The following is an 18,344-nucleotide window of genomic DNA, read 5'->3' on the forward strand; positions in this document are numbered from 1 at the left end:
TGCCCCATATTAACAGCCTCTTTTATTGCAATGATACAAGTCTCCCCAGTATAGGTACCCCCCCCCCCCCAGTATAGGTTGCCAAAGTTACCACCCAAGTGTAAGCAACCAGAGGTAGAACCCCAGTATAGGTAGCCAGAGATAGTTCACCCAGTATAGGTAGCCATAAATAGTTCACCCAGTATAGGTAGCCAGAGATAGTTAGAGATGTCTCCCCAGTATAAGTAGCCCCCCACCCCCCAAGTATAGGTAGTTACAGATTTCCTCCAGTAGAAGAGCAGGCACAAACACTTGAGAGACATCCTTCAGTATGAAAGTGGAGCATGAGGGAGGAGGCATGGTGCCCATGGCAGGAGCCATGCCTGCATTCCTCTAGATACGCCTCTGAGGGTACCTGCCACAAGCAGGGGAAAGCTGACACTGGTGGGTGAGGGGTGGATACTATTGGTGTGGGTAACTGCTATAGGCAGGTGGGAGGCTGACACTAGTGGGTGAGGGGTGGATACTATTGGTGAGGGTAACTGCTATAGGCAGGTGGGAGGCTGACGCTGGAGGGTGAGGGGTGGATACTATTGGTGAGGGTAACTGCTATAGGCAGGTGGGAGGCTGACACTGGTGGGTGAGGGGTGGATACTATTGGTGTGGGTAACTGCTATAGACAGGTGGGAGGCTGACACCTGGTGGGTGAGGGGTGGCTACTATTGGTGTGGGTACCTGCCACAAACAGGGGGGAAGGTGACACTGGTGGGTGAGGGGTGGATACTATTGGTGGAGGTACCTGCCACAAGCAGGGGGGAAGCTGACACTGGTGGGTGAGGGGTGGATACTATTGGTGTGGGTACCTGCCACGAGCAGGGGGGAAGCTGACACTGGTGGGTGAGGGTGGATACTATTGGTGGGGGTAACTGCTATAGGCAGGTGGGAGGCTGACACCTGGTGGGTGAGGGGTGGATACTATTGGTGTGGGTACCTGCCACAAGCAGGGGGGAAGCTGACACTAGTGGGTGAGGGGTGGATACTATTGGTGGGGGTACCTGCCACAAGCAGGGGGGAAGCTGACACTGGTGGGTGAGGGGTGGATACTATTGGTGTGGGTTCCTGCCACAAGCAGGGGGGAAGCTGACACTGATGGGTGAGGGGTTGTTATTGGTGTGGGTACCTGTCACCAGCAGGGGGGGGGGGGGGGAGAGCTGACATTGGTGGGTAAAAGTGGATACTATTGGTGGGGGTAACTGCTATAGGCAGGTGGGAGGCTGACACTGGTGGGTGAGGGGTGGTTATCATTGGTGTGGATAACTGGCACGAGCAGGGGGGAAGCTGACATTGGTGGGTGAGGGTGGATACTATTGGTGGGGGTACCTGCCACGAGCAGGGGGGAAGCTGACACTGGTGGGTGAGGGTGGATACTATTGGTGGGGGTACCTGCCACGAGCAGGGGGGAAGCGGACACTGGTGGGTGAGGGGTGGATACTATTGGTGGGGGTACCTGCCACGAGCAGGGGGGAAGCTGACACTGGTGGGTGAGGGGTGGATACTATTGGTGGGGGTACCTGAAACAAGCAGGGGGGGGGGGGGGGGGCTGACACTGGTGGGTGAGGGGTGGATATTGGTGGGGGTACCTGAAACAAGCAGGGGGGGGGTAAGCTGACACTGGTGGGTGAGGGGTGGTTATCATTGGTGTGGATAACTGCCACAAGCAGGGGGGAAGCTGACACTGGTGGGTGAGGGGTGGATATTTTTGTTGTGAATACCTGCCACAAGCAGGGGGAAAGCTGACACTAGTGGGTGAGGGATGGATAGTTACCATTGGTAGGGGTATCTGCCACAACCAGGGAGAGGCAGTGGATACCATTGGTGGGGATACCTGCCACAAGCAGATGGGGGGCGGGCTGACACTAGTGGGGGTAGTAGGGAGTCCTGATCAGGTAGGTACCGCAGGGAAAATGGGGCAGACGTACAAAGTGCTGTTGGGGGACGGAGGTGAAGAGGGCTGACACTTATAAAGGCACTAAGGCAGCAGGGAAAGAAAATGACACTAGTAACGAATGTGGATAGAGCGAAAGCACGCCAGTGGCACAGCCCAATCGCCTCACTGCTCAGCGGTCATGTGACTATCTCTTCGCTGCACTAGGCAGCCGAGGGGGATGTTGGGAAGATAGTTCGCTGCCTGCGCTCGGCTGATTCTTTGCAAACTAGGGCTTGGTGTGTGATTGGACTACAGTTCCCGGCATCCTCGACGACCCCGGCACAACGCTGACCGGTGCACAGAGAGCGGAGCACGGAAAGCCACCTGACTGACTGGTGTGTATGGTGAGTCAGGGACAACTGGAGGAAACCACTGAGTTTCGGGTGGGGGGTTGTATGTAACTTGCAGAGGAAGATTACGCTAGAGGAATGGTAGGAGTGCACCATATAGTGACAACTGGAGAGGATTGTGTTATAGTGACTGCTGTAGGGGTTGGGGTTGGGTTTAATGTTTTGTAATCAATGCTGGAGAAGATCACTGGCTAGGTGTGATATAGTGACTGCTGGAGAAGATCACTGGCTAGGTAGGTGTGATATAGTGACTGCTGGAGAAGATCACTGGCTAGGTAGGTGTGATATAGTGACTGCTGGAGAAGATCACTGGCTAGGTGTGATATAGTGACTGCTGGAGAAGATCACTGGCTAGGTGTGATATAGTGACTGCTGGAGAAGATCACTGGCTAGGTGTGATATAGTGACTGCTGGAGAAGATCACTGGCTAGGTGTGATATAGTGACTGCTGGAGAAGATCACTGGCTAGGTGTGATATAGTGACTGCTGGAGAAGATCACTGGCTAGGTGTGATATAGTGACTGATGGAGAAGATCACTGGCTAGGTGTGATGTAGTGACTGCTGGAGGAGATCACTGGCTAGGTGTGATGTAGTGACTGCTGGAGAAGATCACTGGCTAGGTGTGATGTAGTGACTGCTGGAGAAGATCACTGGCTAGGTGTGATATAGTGACTGCTGGAGAAGATCACTGGCTAGGTGTGATATAGTGACTGCTGGAGAAGATCACTGGCTAGGTGTGATATAGTGACTTTTGGAGAATATCACTGGCTAGGTGTGATATAGTCAATGCTGGAGAAGATCACTGGCTAGGTGCGATATAGTGACTGCTGGAGAAGATCACTGGCTAGGTGCGATATAGTGACTGCTGGAGAAGATCACTGGCTAGGTGTGATATAGTGACTGCTGGAGAAGATCACTGGCTAGGTGCGATATAGTGACTGCTGGAGAAGATCACTGGCTAGGTGTGATATAGTGACTGCTGGAGAAGATCACTGGCTAGGTGCGATATAGTGACTGCTGGAGAAGATCACTGGCTAGGTGCGATATAGTGACTGCTGGAGAAGATCACTGGCTAGGTGTGATATAGTGACTGCTGGAGAAGATCACTGGCTAGGTGTCATATAGTGACTGCTGGAGAAGATCACTGGCTAGGTGTCATATAGTGACTGCTGGAGAAGATCACTGGCTAGGTGTCATATAGTGACTGCTGGAGAAGATCACTGGCTAGGTGTCATATAGTGACTGCTGGAGAAGATCACTGGCTAGGTGTCATATAGTGACTGCTGGAGAAGATCACTGGCTAGGTGCGATATAGTGACTGCTGGAGAAGATCACTGGCTAGGTGCGATATAGTGACTGCTGGAGAAGATCACTGGCTAGGTGTGATATAGTGACTGCTGGAGATGATCACTTGCTAGGTGTCATATAGTGACTGCTGGAGGAGATCACTGGCTAGGTGTGATGTAGTGACTGCTGGAGAAGATCACTGGCTAGGTGTGATATAGTGACTGCTGGAGAAGATCACTGGCTAGGTGTGATATAGTGACTGCTGGAGAAGATCACTGGCTAGGTGTGATGTATTCACTGTTGGAGAAGATCACTGGCTAGGTGCGATATAGTGAGTGCTGGAGAAGATCACTGGCTAGGTGCGATATAGTGACTGCTGGAGAAGATCACTGGCTAGGTGTGATATAGTGAGTGCTGGAGAAGATCACTGGCTAGGTGCGATATAGTCACTGCTGGAGAAGATCACTGGCTAGGTGCGATATAGTGACTGCTGGAGAAGATCACTGGCTAGGTGCGATATATTGACTGTTTGAGGAGACCACAAGGAAGGCTTGATATAGTGACTGCTGGAGGAGACTGCTGGGAAATGCGTGATATGTTGACTTCTGAAGGAGACCACTGGGGAGGTATGATCTAGTAACTGCTGGAGTAGACCACTTAGGAGGAGTAATATAGTGACTGCTGGAGGAAATCACTAGGGAGTTGTGATATAGGGACTTCTGATGGAGGCCTGATATAGTGACTTCTAAAGGAGACCACTGGGGATGTGGGATATAGTGACTGTTGGAGCAGACCACTGGTCTAGGGGGTTTCTATATAATCAGCAGTAGAGTTGACCACTGGAGCTGGGTTGGAGAGGTGTTATGTAGTGACTGTTGGAGGAGACTACTGGGATAGGGGGGTTGTTAAAGTTCAAAAACGCTCCAAAAAACGCTAGGCTTGTTTAGAAAACCTCTCTAAACATAATACAATAACGTTTGTAAAGCGCTTTTCTCCCATAGGACTCAAAGCACATGCTTAGAATCACTCTGAAAATCTGCTTCAAAAACCTCTAGCGTTTTGCAGATGTGCTGGAGGTTTTTGGTGTGCACTGGGCCTAAAAGCATCTGAACTGCATGATCATTCTGGGCTAGAAGCTTATAGTATTTGGTTTGTTTCACACTTAAAGGACCTCTGTCACGAAAATCTTAAATTGTAAAATATATGTAAACATCTACAATTAAGAAGTATGTTTTTTTTTCCAGAATAAAATGAGCCATTAATTACTTTTCTCCTATGTTGCTGTCACTTACAGTAGGTAGTAGAAATCTGACAGGACTGACAGGTTTTGGACTCGTTCATCTCCTGAAGGGGGGTTCACAGTGATTTCTTTATTTTCAAAATGCACTTAGTGAATGGCAGTTGTTCCGTCCAACTGCCAAACAAGTGTACGGTGAGCAGGGAGGCTGGCAAGCATCATTGTATAAATCTTTTTCAGAGAGTGTCTTTATAAAAATTAAAGGCCATGCTTAGAATCCCCTATGGAGAGATGGACTAGCCCAAAACCTGTCGGTAATGTCAGATTTCTACTACTTACTTTAAATGCCAGCAGCATAGTAGAGAAGTAATGTATGGCTCATTTTACTCAGGAAGAAACGTACTTCTTATTTGTATGTGTTTTACATTTTAAGATTTTCGTGACAGTTCCTCTTTAAAAACGAGATCACAACACAGCAAATGGGAAAAGTGGAATTGTGTGTTGCAGCTCATAGAGTGAAGCATACGGAACAAAAATTATGCTTCACTGCAACTGTAAATGCAAATGTGGTCTGGTACTGCACAGCCTGCCTTGCATTATTCAACAATATAATCGTGTTGCGTTTACCACGGTAAATATATATATATATTGTCAACTGGAACACAATGTGTCAGCATGAAAGTAGCCTTGGAGGCGGGGCATCAGCACAGATGTCAGGCAACTGGCATTATTTATCAGAGAATGAACATGGCAGTCTCCGTATTCCTCTCACTTAGGTTGCTTTGGAGGAGACAGCTGTGGCACAGGGTGGCAGGGGGGTGTTGTGTAGGAATATCAGTGCAATACATAATTCTTTTTACTGAGTTACCAATAGGTAGAAAACATTTTGTTACAGTTTGGTGTAAATGTAAACTATAAAATGTTTTACTTTTAGGCATTAAGAATGGCGCCCAAGATAACCACCGAGCTGCTTCGGCACCTGAGACAGACCATGCGATCCTCTCGTAGTGTCACCGAGCCCATCCAGGCCTACATCATACCCTCCGGGGATGCACATCAGGTATGGCCATATAGCAAATCAAAGTCTCCCTTTGCAACTGCTGATGATTTCCAGTGCAGCTTTGCACTTACCGTATTTACTCGACTATAAATCTATAAATTTAGGCCTGACTAAAAAAAAAAAAAAAAATAGGAGTTGACTTGTACACGAGTCATGAGCAACACTGAGCACACTGTGTACTGTTAGTGACATTCCCATTTGTAGCAATTTACCCAGTGGTAAGTGACACTTTCTTGTGTGTGCAGTGGCTGGTTAAGGGCTCTGTCTCTGACACAGGAGACCTTGGTTTGAATCTCAGCTCTTCCTGTTCAGTAAGCCAGCACCTATTCAGTAGGAGACCTTGAGCAAGACTCCCTAACACTTCTACTGCCTACTGAGCGTGCTCCTAGTGGCTGAAGCTCAAATGCTTTGAGTCCGCCAGGAGAAAAGCACAATATAAATGTTATTTGTCTTGACTTGATAAAGGAAATGACAAGAAAACACATGTCTGAAAGTCCTGGCCACAACAATTGGCAATAAAAGAGCCAGGGGGAAAATACTGGGCTTCAGGAAGGGGGAAAATTGCTGCACTTGGGGGGCCTGGAGGCGTTATTGCCTGCCCTTAAAGAGACACTGAAGCAAAAAAAAAAATGTATGATAATTTGTATGTGTAGTACAGCTAAGAAATAAAACATTAGGAACAGAGACATAAGTCTAATATTGTTTCCAGTACCGGAAGAGTTAAGTAACTCCAGTTTTTATCTATGCAAAAGAGCCATTGAGCTCCATGACTTTCAAAGTCCCTGAGAGCTCTATCTTCTGAAGCTTGTTATCTCAACTGTCATTAATTGTATTTTTTTCAGAGAAGGGTTCAAAAGTTCAGTAGGCTGCTCTGTAAAATCATTTAAAATTCTGAGTAGTGTGTAAACTGCAAATATTAGATGATGCAATGTTAAAAAAAAAATATATATATATAACTGAAAATAAAATGTATGAGAATATTTACTTTGCTACTAATGTTCTAGTAATTATCCGTACTACACAACCAATTCATTATATAATTTTTTTTTCCGCTTCAGTGTCTCTTTAAAAGACAGGAGGGATTAATGGTTGCAATACTGTATGCAGAGCAATCCTTAACCCTTCCTAATCCCCAAGTGCAGCTGTTAATTCTTCCTGGCCCCCAAGTGTAGCCATTAATTTTGATGGGTAGACTTACACTCACATAAAGGATTATTAGGAACACCATACTTACACGGGGTTTGACCCCCTTTCGCCTACAGAACTGCCTTAATTCTACGTGGCATTGATTCAAGGTGCTGAAAGCATTCTTTAGAAATGTTGGCCCATGTTGATAGGTTAGCATCTTGCAGTTGATGGAGATTTGTGGGATGCACATCCAGGGCACGAAGCTCCCGTTCCATCACATCCCAAAGATGCTCTATTAGGTTGAGATCTGGTGACTGTGGGGGCCATTTTAGTACAGTGAACTCATTGTCATGTTCAAGAAACCAATTTGAAATTATTCGAGCTTTGTGACATGGTGCATTATCCTGCTGGAAGTAGCCATCAGGGGATGGGTACATGCAGGGCCGGATTTCTGGCAAGGCCACATAGGCCATGGCCTAGGGCACCAGAAATTTAGGGGCGGCTCAGTGAGGGGCAGTAAAGCTATTCTATGCAGCCATCCATATCTACAAGAACAGATTTAACCTTCAAACTCCCTGTCCTGTACTTGTGTTGTCCCTGCAAGACCTGTAAGCTCTATCCTGCAGGTACACTTCAGCCTAGCTCTCATGGTGACACAATGGTTCCATCATTAATGAGATAACAAACATAACATAAAAGTTCTTAAGGAAAACATAACTTATAATCTATACGCATATTATTAAAATAGTCATCTGTGACAACTGACATCCAATGAGGGAAAGTAAGTAGAATTCTCATTGGGGCACACAGAGATAACAACCAAACAGACGGTATAGTTGGCCTTGGGCGGTGAAAAGTACAAATCCGGCCCTGGGTACATGGTGGTCATGAAGGGATGGACATGGTCAGAAACAATGCTCAGGTAGCCCGTGGTATTTAAACGATGTCCAATTGGCACTAAGGGGCCTAAAGTGTGCCAAGATAACATCCCCCACAGCTTTACACCACCACCACGAGCCTGTACAGTGGTAACAAAGCATGATGGATCGATGTTCTCATTCTGTTTACGCCAAATTCTGACTATTGAGACTCATCAGACTAGGCAACATTTTTCCAGTCTTCAACTAGCCTTTTTTTCCTATTTGCAGTGGAGATGAGTGGTACCCGGTGGGGTCTTCTGCTGTTGTAACCAATCCACCTCAAGGTTGTACATGTTGTGGCTTCACAAATGCTTTGCTGCATACCTCGGTTGTAACGAGTGGTTATTTCAGTCAACATTGCTCTTCTATCAACTTGAATTAGTTGGCCCATTCTCCTCTGACCTCGAGCATCAACAAGGCATTTTCGCCCACAGGACTGCCGCATACTGGATGTTTTTTCCTTTTCACATCATTCTTTGTAAACCCAAGAAATTGTTGTGCGTGAAAATCCCAGTAACTGAGCAGATTGTGAAATACTCAGATCGGCCCATCTGGCACCAACAACCATGCCACGCTCAAAATTTCCCAATTTCCTTTCTTTCCCATTCTGACTATCAGTTTGGAATTCAGGAGATTGTCATGACCAGGACCACACCGCTAAATGCATTGAAGCAACTGCCATGTGATTGGTTGATTAGATAACAGCATTAATGAGAAATAGAATAGGCGAGGCGTTCCTAATAATCCTATAGGTGAGTGTATACTTGAGTCAATAAAAAAATTCTAGTTCAAGAGGGTCGAATATTGGAGTCGACTTATATACAAGGTCAACTAATATTCAAGGATATACGTGTATATATTTTGTATACAGCTGATGTGACCTTTCTTTTTTTTTTTTTTTTTTTTTAATATCATAAATGTTTATTCGAAATTTTTAAAGAGATAGAAACATACATAACATAAATAAGAACAAACAGTGGCCAACAAGGCCCTAGCACACTGTCTGGACATAGTACAATATAAAAGAATATGGGTCTAGGACCCTCCAGGTTCATACAAAAACATGAATATAATTTATACTACTGTACATAATAATGATTCAACCTTCGTCATGGATCTAGATGAGGTACAATTGATAATGATAATGATGCTGCCCGTTATGTTCTTCTGTCCAGTAAATCCCCGATGGTCACCATAACATATAGAGTAAGGAAGAAGAAAGAAGACAAAGACAAGAAGAGAAAAGAGAGACATAGATAAAAGAAGAGGAGGAAAGGGGGGTTCCGTAGAACACCCCCCCCCCTCCCCCCGCCAAAGGCACAAGAGGCATATCTGTTGCTCCCCAAAACAACCCCAACAGGAATTAGACTTCGGATTCAAGTAAAAGCTTCCCCTCCTCAGAAAGAGTAAACACCTCCCAGTGGAAAGTCGGTTCCAAAATTTCTGTGGTATTTTGATGGGCAGAGTTTGCAAAAGATAAAGAAGCCTTGGCATCAGATTCAACTTAATTATATTTGCCCTCCCCATCCAGGAGTGAGATAGCTGGGCCCATTTTTTGACATCACCCTCAAGGGCCTCCACAAGAGGCAAAAAATTCAACTCCTAGAGTTTAGATAAGTCTGTGCTAAGATGGGTACCCAAGTAAGTAATGGATGGGGACTTCCACCTAAAAGGCAAAGCGTCCCTCAGAAGTTGTTGGGTATCGTTAGGCAAGGAAACATTGAGAATTTCTGATTTATTTGAGTTGATTTTGTAATTGCTAAGAGCCCCAAACTCCTCAACCAACCGTAAGAAGACCGGCAGGGAAATTGCTGGGGAGGTCACATACAGAAGCAAATCGTCAGCGTAGATAGCTGATTTATATTCTCTAGACCCTACAGTAATGCCTTTGATATCTGGGTTACATCTAATAGCCTCGGCTAAATATTCCATATACAAGATATATAGTAAGGGAGATAGGGGGCAGCCTTGTCGCGTCCCATTGTGCACTGATATTGCTTCTGACAGAACCCCATTAATTTTGATCTTAGCAGTAGGAGACCGGTAAAGGGCAAACACCTTTTGAAAGAAGAATGACTCTCGCCCAATGCCCCTATAAACCAATACTCTCTGCAAGAAATGCCAGGATACCCTATCGAAAGCCTTGTCAGCGTCGACTGATAACAAAAGAGCCGAGATCCTGGCATCTCTTGCATGTTGCATTAGCAGCAAGGTCTTAATGGTATTGTCTGCCGGTTCTCTATGAGGGACAAAGCCAACTTGATCGTTATGTATTAGCATAGGGATGAATGTCAACAGTCTGTTGGCCAAGATTTTAGATAGTATTTTCAGATCTACATTAATAAGAGAGATCGGGCGGTAGTTAGAACATAACAACGGGTCCTTTCCTGGTTTAGGGATAACCGTAATGTGGGTTTGTAGTGCTGCTGGGCGTGGAGGGTTCATAACAGAGATATTGTTGAAAGCTTTGATGTACATAGGGGCTAACAGGGACCCGAACTTCTTGAAATATTCCGCACAAAAGCCGTCAGGGCCTGGAGATTTGCCAGTAGGCAAGCCTCCCACGGTCTCTAGGAATTCATCCTCCGTAATAGGACTATTGAGTTCTTCTAATTGTTCTTTCGTTAATGTAGGTAGGGGATATTTATTCAGGAACGTATCTATCAGGTCATTCATAGTATCCGTCGATTTGCCTCGGTTAGGCCTGGTGCACACCAAAACACGCTAGCAGATCCGCAAAATGCTAGCAGATTTTGAAACGCTTTTTCTTATTTTTCTGTAGCGTTTCAGCTAGCGTTTTGCGGTTTTGTGTAGCGGTTTTGGTGTAGTAGATTTCATATATTATTACAGTAAAGCTGTTACTGAACAGCTTCTGTAACAAAAACGCAGGCAAAACCGCTCTGAACGGGCGTTTTTCAGAGTGGTTTGCGGTTTTCCTATACTTAACATTGAGGCAGAAACGCATCCGCAATCCAAAATCTGCAGCAGCCCGGGAGTATGCGTTTCTGCAAAATGCCTCCCGCTCTGGTGTGCACCAGCCCATTGAAATACATTACCCAAGCGTATCCGCAGCCGCAAGCGGATCGCAAACCGCAGCAGAACCGCTCTGGTGTGCACTAGGCCTAAGTGCCATGAATGTTATAAAGGTCAGAATAATATCTATGAAATTCCTTCAATATATCCTCCGTCTTCACCACCTGTTTCCCCTGTTTCGTCTGAAGTTTAGGGATATAGGTTGAGAGATGCTTAGCCCTAAGTGAACGTGCCATCATCCTGCTACATTTGTTATTATACTCATATAACTGAGCTTTATATCTAAGGAAATTATCAACCCTCTTGCCCTCAAACAGCTGCAGTAATGCTTTTCTTTTTTCTGTGAGGAGCTCCAACGTATGCTGTGCCAAAGACTGCTTATGTTGTAGTTCCAGGATTCTGAGTTCCTCCCCAAACAGTACGTATCTGTGCCGCACTTTCCCTCTTATACCTTGCGCCCATTTGAATCATCGCCCCTCTAATTACACATTTGTGTGCTTCCCACACTACCATGGGGTTGTCAACCTCATTATTGTTGTGATTGTGTGTGATGTAGTCCTGTAGGGCCTTAGTATATCGCTCTGCACACACCTTATCTTTTAATAAACTAGTGTTCATCCTCCAGAATGAGCTTCTTCTACAGCCTGAGGAAAGACGAAATTCTACATATACCGGTGAGTGGTCTGACCAAGTCTGAACCCCTATTGAGGAGAGTGGCTGCCAGGATAATAGGGCATGAGAGGTGAAAATTACATCTAATCTATTGTACGTCCCATGAGCGTGAGAATAATGCGTAAAATCTCTAACAGTTGGGTGAAGAGATCGCCAGATATCCACTATCTGAAAATCATGCAGTCTATGTTTAACAAACTTCAGAGCTCTGTAAGGGCCCTTTTCCACTAGCAGTTGCTAGCGTTAACGCTGAATGCTAGCGATTGCTGAATTGCAAAAAGCTGGAAACCTCCGGCGATTGCGATCACGATTTTGCTATGCACTGTACTGCATAGCAAAATCGCGGCAAAGATCGCTCCGCGGCTCGATCGCTCCGCGGCTCGATCGCGTTTGGCAAAAAAACGAATCGCGGTAGTGGAAATTGCCTACCGCGATTCACATGTTAATGTACAAACCGTAGCGATTAAAAAATCACTAGTGGTTTGTGATTTTGCGATTCAGCATCGCAAACGCCGCTAGTGGAAAAGTGCCCTAAGGCACAGCAGAGGAGGACTTGGCGCTGTCAAGCAACGGTTCTAATGTGAAATTCAGGTCACCCCCTACAATTAGATACCCGTCTCTAAATTTGTCCAGTTTATTCAAAATCTACGAAAGCGTAGCGACCTGGGAACTATTAGGGAGATAAACACTGGCAATAGTGAATATTTTTCCTTCAATGGAGAGTTTAAGAAAAGTGTATCTGCCATTGTCGTCACCCTCACTATCCATAATTGTAGCTTTCAAATTTTTGTGTAAAGCAATTGCTGTACCTTTAGTCTTATTAGGGCCGGGCTTACTCATGAACCATCGTGGGTAATAAGAGGAGTTTTCAACTGCAGGGGTTTGACCTAGCTTGAAATGTGTTTCCTGTAGTAGCAAGATCTGGACTCTTTCCTTGTGGAACCCATACAGAATTTGCGACCTTTTTTGTGGGACATTTAGTCCATTAGCGTTCAGGGAAGCTATTTTAATAGGGACTTCACCCATTGGGTTTCCAGGTCGCTACCTTTCCGCAGCTAGTATCATTATGCCTCCGGGGAAGGGAGAGTAGAAAAAGGAGAAAAAAGGAAAGAGAAAAAAAGGAAGAAATAGCACAGATATCTACATATGACAAAGTTACTGTAAGACAGTCACCCTGGTTGGTGAAATCACCTGCGACTCTGTCGCTACCCATAAGGGAGCAATGACCACAACAGAGTCACTCTGAAGTGGCTGCGAGTAAAGTCACAACCACTATTTGAGGGTTGGTGGAAGGCGACAGAAAAGGAGGAGGGATGAGTCCCGCACCCCCCGCTCTCAGCCCCCGCGGTTTGCCTATAGTACAACAGAGAGTTGTCCCCGGAGGGGAATAGTATATACCCTTATTCCAACAAACATAGAGAACAAACAGAATTATGCATCAGCAGACACAGTATGTTAATCTTAGATAAATCCGTTCCCAACTGCCCACACACCACCCACCCCTCCCCCTCCATCAATATTGCTCTTCCCCAACAGAGCTCGATCTGTCCTGTAAAATCAAGAAAATGTTATAGCTGAACAGTATTAAATATCCTAACAGACATCATTTTCATGCAATTTCAAAATATATAATCTGAGAGTCCCCTTATCTGTCGGGACTATGGAGGGAAAAAAGGGGAAGGGGGAAAGGCACAGTTCAGTGAGCCTTAGCATAATAGTTCTAGAAGGATCCAGAAAGTTCTGTATACATTCCGTGTTAAAGAGAACCCGAGGTGTGTTTAAGGAATGTTGTCTGCATACAGAGGCTGGATCTGCCTATACAGCCCAGCCTCTGTTGCTATCCCAAACCCCACTAAGGTCCCCTTGCGCTCTGCAATCTCTCATAAATCACAGCCGTGCTGTGAGGCTGTGTTTACATCTGTAGTGTCAGTCTCAGCTGCTCCCCCGCCTCCTGCATAGCTCCGGTCCCTGCCCCCATCCCTTCCCTCCAATCAGCAGGGAGGGAAGGGATGCAGGCAGGGACTGGAGTTCTGCAGGAGGCGGGGAGAGCAGCAGACTGACACTATAGAGATAAACACAGCCAGCTCTGACAAGCTGTTTGTCAGCAGCTTGGCTGTGATTTGTGGAGGGATTGCAGAGTGCAGGGGGACCTTAGGGGGGTTTGGGATATCAACAGAGGCTGGGCTGTATAGGCAGATCCAGCCTCTGTATGCAGATAATATTCTTCAAACCCACCTCGGGTTCTCTTTAATGAATCCACGAGACACTGCAGTAGCTTGTGGAAAAACGAAAAGAGATTAAACCAGGCTGGTATATAGTCAAGAGGCCTCCACGGAGGGAGATTAAAGTAGCAAGTGAAACAGCAAAAATAAAACTGCCAACAAATAAAGTCACTGCGAAGGCGCAAAAAACAACAGTGAATAGGGAGAGTGCTCAATACATCCCTTTTATGATGGGGCATCATACTCACAGAACCTTCTCAGTTTTACGAACTTAGAACAAGACACGATGGTGCAATCCATTATGAACCGATTTCGTGAGGAATCATCCGTGTGGAGAGTCCTGGGAATCCGAGTTATTCGGGGATCGCTGATCGCGGGATTTTGAACCACGCTTTCTGCTCTTCGGCGTGTTCCACTGCTCTCTTTGTGGTAATGGGGTAAGGCTCTCTGTTTTAGGCCAATCTGGCAAAGAAACATTCCCAAGATCGAACTTCTCAATCACTTTCGGAAGATCCTCTATGTTTTGGAAGGTAGTGGTGCGGCCATCTTGCTTAATGATAAGGATGAAAGGGAAGCCCCAGGAGTAGGTAATGTCAGCTTCTCTTAGTGCCGTGAGAAAGGGTCTGAGCGCCCACCGGAGGAATAGTGTAAGGCGGGACAGATCAGAGTAGAAGTGCAGAGTTGCTCCATCAAAGTCCAGCTCCTTCTGGGTACGAGCCGCTACCATGATGGCCTCTTTCGTGGTATAATAGTGGAGCCTGCATATGACGTCTCTCGGGCGTGCCACAACTGGCTTCTTGGGCCCAAAGGCCCTGTGCGCCCTGTCTATCACAATGGGAAAGTCGTCCGGTTTCCCCAACAGCTTTCTAAAAATCCCTTCCAGGGAGGGCATCAAATCCTCTGCTCCTGTTGCTTCCGGGAGACCGCGGATCCTAACATTGTTGCGGCGGCTGCGGTTCTCCATATCGTCCATTTTCAGCATATGATCATCTAGTCGCATGTCATGTTTTTCAATCTTGGTATGGATAGCTCTAACTGCCTCCTCCAACTTAGCCTGCCCTTTTTCTAACTCCTCGACTCTATTACCTACATCCACTACATCTTTGCGTACCTCCGCAATGTCCTGTTTGTAGGCATTTTCAATCCGTGTTGCCAGCGAGTCTAAGTCCCCCTTAGTAGGAATAGTACGGAGGAAGGCCTTCCAATCGAAGCCTGCTTCGGTGTCTGCATCCGAGCAATCGGAGGTGCCGTCTTCAGCCGTGTCCTCTGGCGAAGATTGAGTGCGTGAGGATTGCGGCCTAGGAGGCAAGATGGCGCCTGGTTCCTCTTCCGCTAGAGTCTTTCGGCGTTGAGAGGCCCGTCTGAAGTAGGAATCTATGTCTCTATCTTCTTTTTGGGAAGCTTCCGTCTTCCTAGTTAGACCTACTCATGGTTACTGCTATAGCGGTCAGAATATCCGCGGTAAAGGCAAGAAAGCGGAGGGCACTCGGTAGCTCTTAAAACACGTGTCCTCTCTCCTCCATAGCCAAGCCACGCCCTCCTGATGTGACCTTTCTTTGGGGTTTTGTATAAAGCTTTTACAAGGGTGGATCAATAACTCTTAGACCAAAAGTAGAAAAAGAAAATAATTTGCAACCATTGATTTTTTTTTTGATTTTTTTTTTTTGTGTTATTTCCTAACTTAATCTCTTGTAACCTCAAGACCTTTAGAACTTTGCTTTATCTATTTAGTCTGCTTTAAGATGTAAAAGTCTATGTGCTGCTTTCATATAATATTTAAAGGAGAACTGTAACCTTCTGAAAAAGCAAGTTACTGTAGATACTCGCCTAAGAGGAGGGATGGCTCTGGATCCCTTAGAGCCTTCCCGTTCCTCTCCGCCTAAGTTCAAATCCACCGCTGGCTGCAACTTCGAGTCTGAGTACTTCCAGAGACGAGTAGCTCCGTTCTGCACATGTGCGAGTCCGTGGTTGCGCTTGTGCAGTATACTCCATCTTAAGTACTCGGAGACCCGAGTACTTCTTTGACATTAAAGTCTATTGTTGGAATGTGGGGCTTAGCCGTGGAACGAGGGGACAAAGATAGGAACAGAGCCTTCCATCCTCTTAGGTGAGTGTCTAACTTTTTTTTTTTTTTCAGGAAGTTACTATTCTCCATTAAAGGACTACTGTAACGAGAGGTATATGCAGGCTGCCATATTTACTGTTTACCTCTGAGTGTCTGTCACTGCCGCTCCCCTGCCTACTCTATAGCGCCGCTCCCCACCTGCGTCCCTTCCCTCCCCACTGACTGGAGGAGGGACGCAGGCAGCGAACGGCACTATAGAGGAGGCGGGGGAGCGGCAGTGACAGCCACTCAGAGGTAAACAGACGGCTAGCGACATGCTGCATGTCACTAGCACGGTGGTTTGATTTATGGGGGACAGCAGATCGCAGGGGGGGGGGGGGGCACAGTATAGTAACAGAGGCTGGTCATTGTATGCAGAACCAGCCTCTGTGTCCTAATGGCATTCTTAACCACTTAAGGACCTAGGGCTTTCTACCCCTTAAGGACCGGCCACTTTTTTTCCATTCAGACCACTGCAGCTTTCACGGTTTATTGCTCGCTCATACAACCTACCACCTAAATGAATTTTGGCTCCTTTTCTTGTCACTAATAAAGCTTTCTTTTGGTGTGATTTGATTGCTCCTGCGATTTTTACTTTTTATTATATTCAGCAAAAAAGACATGAATTTTGGCAAAAAAATGATTTTTTTAACTTTCTGTGCTGACAGTTTTCAAATAAAGTAAAATTTCTGTATACATGCAGCGCGAAAAATGTGGACAAACATGTTTTTGATTAAAAAAAACCCATTCAGCGTATATTTATTGGTTTGGGTAAAAGTTATAGCGTTTACAAACTATGGTGCAAAAAGTGAATTTTCCCATTTTCAAGCATCTCTGACTTTTCTGACCCCCTGTCATGTTTCATGAGGGGCTAGAATTCCAGGATAGTATAAATACCCCCCAAATGACCCCATTTTGGAAAGAAGACATCCCAAAGTATTCACTGAGAGGCATAGTGAGTTCATAGAAGATATTATTTTTTGTCACAAGTAAGCGGAAAATGACACTTTGTGACCAAAAAAAAAAAAAGTTTCCATTTCTTCTAACTTGCGACAAAAAAAAATGAAATCTGCCACGGACTCACCATGCCCCTCTCTGAATACCTTGAAGGGTCTACTTTCCAAAATGGGGTCATTTGTGGGGTGTGTTTACTGTCCTGACATTTTGGGGGGTGCTAAATTGTAAGCACCCCTGTAAAGCCTAAAGGTGCTCATTGGACTTTGGGCCCCTTAGCGCAGTTAGGCTGCAAAAAAGTGCCACACATGTGGTATTGCCGTACTCAGGAGAAGTAGTATAATGTGTTTTGGGGTGTATTTTTACACATACCCATGCTGGGTGGGAGAAATATCTCTGTAAATGACAATTTTTTATTTTTTTTACACACAATTGTCCATTTACAGAGTTATTTCTCCCACCCAGCATGGGTATGTGTAAAAATACACCCCAAAACACATTATACTACTTCTCCCGAGTACGGCGGTACCACATGTGTGGCACTTTTTTACACCCCAAGTACGCTAAGGGGCCCAAAGTCCAATGAGTACCTTTAGGATTTCACAGGTCATTTTGCGGAATTTGATTTCCAGACTACTCCTCACGGTTTAGGGCCCCTAAAATGCCAGGGCAGTATAGGAACCCCACAAATGACCCCATTTTAGAAAGAAGACACCCCAAGGTATTCCGTTAGGAGTATGGTGAGTTCATAGAAGATTTTATTTTTTGTCACAAGTTAGTGGAAAATGACACTTTGTGAAAAAAACAATAAAAATCAATTTTCCTCTAACTTTTGACAAAAAATAAAATCTTCTATGAACTTACCATACTCCTAACAAAATACCTTGGGGTGTCTTCTTTCTAAAATGGGGTCATTTGTGGGGTTCCTATACTGCCCTGGCATTTTAGGGGCCCTAAACCGTGAGGCGTAGTCTGGAAATCAAATTCCGCAAAATGACCTGTGAAATCCTAAAGGTACTCATTGGACTTTGGGCCCTTTAGCGCAGTTAGGGTGCAAAAAAGTGCCACACATGTGGTATTGCCGTACTCGGAAGAAGTAGTACAATGTGTTTTGGGGTGTATTTTTACACATACCCATGCTGGGTGGGAGAAATACCTCTGTAAATGACAATCTTTTGATTTTTTTACACACAATTGTCCATTTATTTTATTTTTTGTCAAAAGTTAGCGGAAAATTGATTTTTATTGTTTTTTTCACAAAGTGTCATTTTCCGCTAACTTGTGACAAAAAATAAAATCTTCTATGAACTCACCATACTCCTAACGGCATACCTTGGGGTGTCTTCTTTCTAAAATGGGGTCACTTGTGGGGTTCCTATACTGCCCTGGCATTTTAGGGGCCCTAAACCG

General features: G+C 45.5%; 1 protein-coding gene across 5 annotated transcripts in view; it reads left to right on the forward strand.

Moving 5' to 3' along the window:
* Nucleotides 1-18,344, forward strand: part of XPNPEP1 (X-prolyl aminopeptidase 1) — a 94,791-nt gene that overhangs the window by 5,615 nt on the left and 70,832 nt on the right. For 3 of the 5 annotated variants that reach the window (XM_068258775.1, XM_068258776.1, XM_068258779.1), the window contains exon 2: nucleotides 5,776-5,901. In XM_068258775.1, the coding sequence (XP_068114876.1) occupies nucleotides 5,776-5,901 (126 nt within the window). Of the gene's footprint in view, nucleotides 1-2,155; nucleotides 2,311-5,775; nucleotides 5,902-18,344 lie in introns of those variants that run through there. The other 2 variants (XM_068258778.1, XM_068258777.1) reach the window with 2 other exon arrangements.

The sequence above is a fragment of the Hyperolius riggenbachi genome, chromosome 10, assembly GCF_040937935.1.
Source record: "Hyperolius riggenbachi isolate aHypRig1 chromosome 10, aHypRig1.pri, whole genome shotgun sequence".
Lineage (NCBI taxonomy): Eukaryota > Metazoa > Chordata > Amphibia > Anura > Hyperoliidae > Hyperolius > Hyperolius riggenbachi.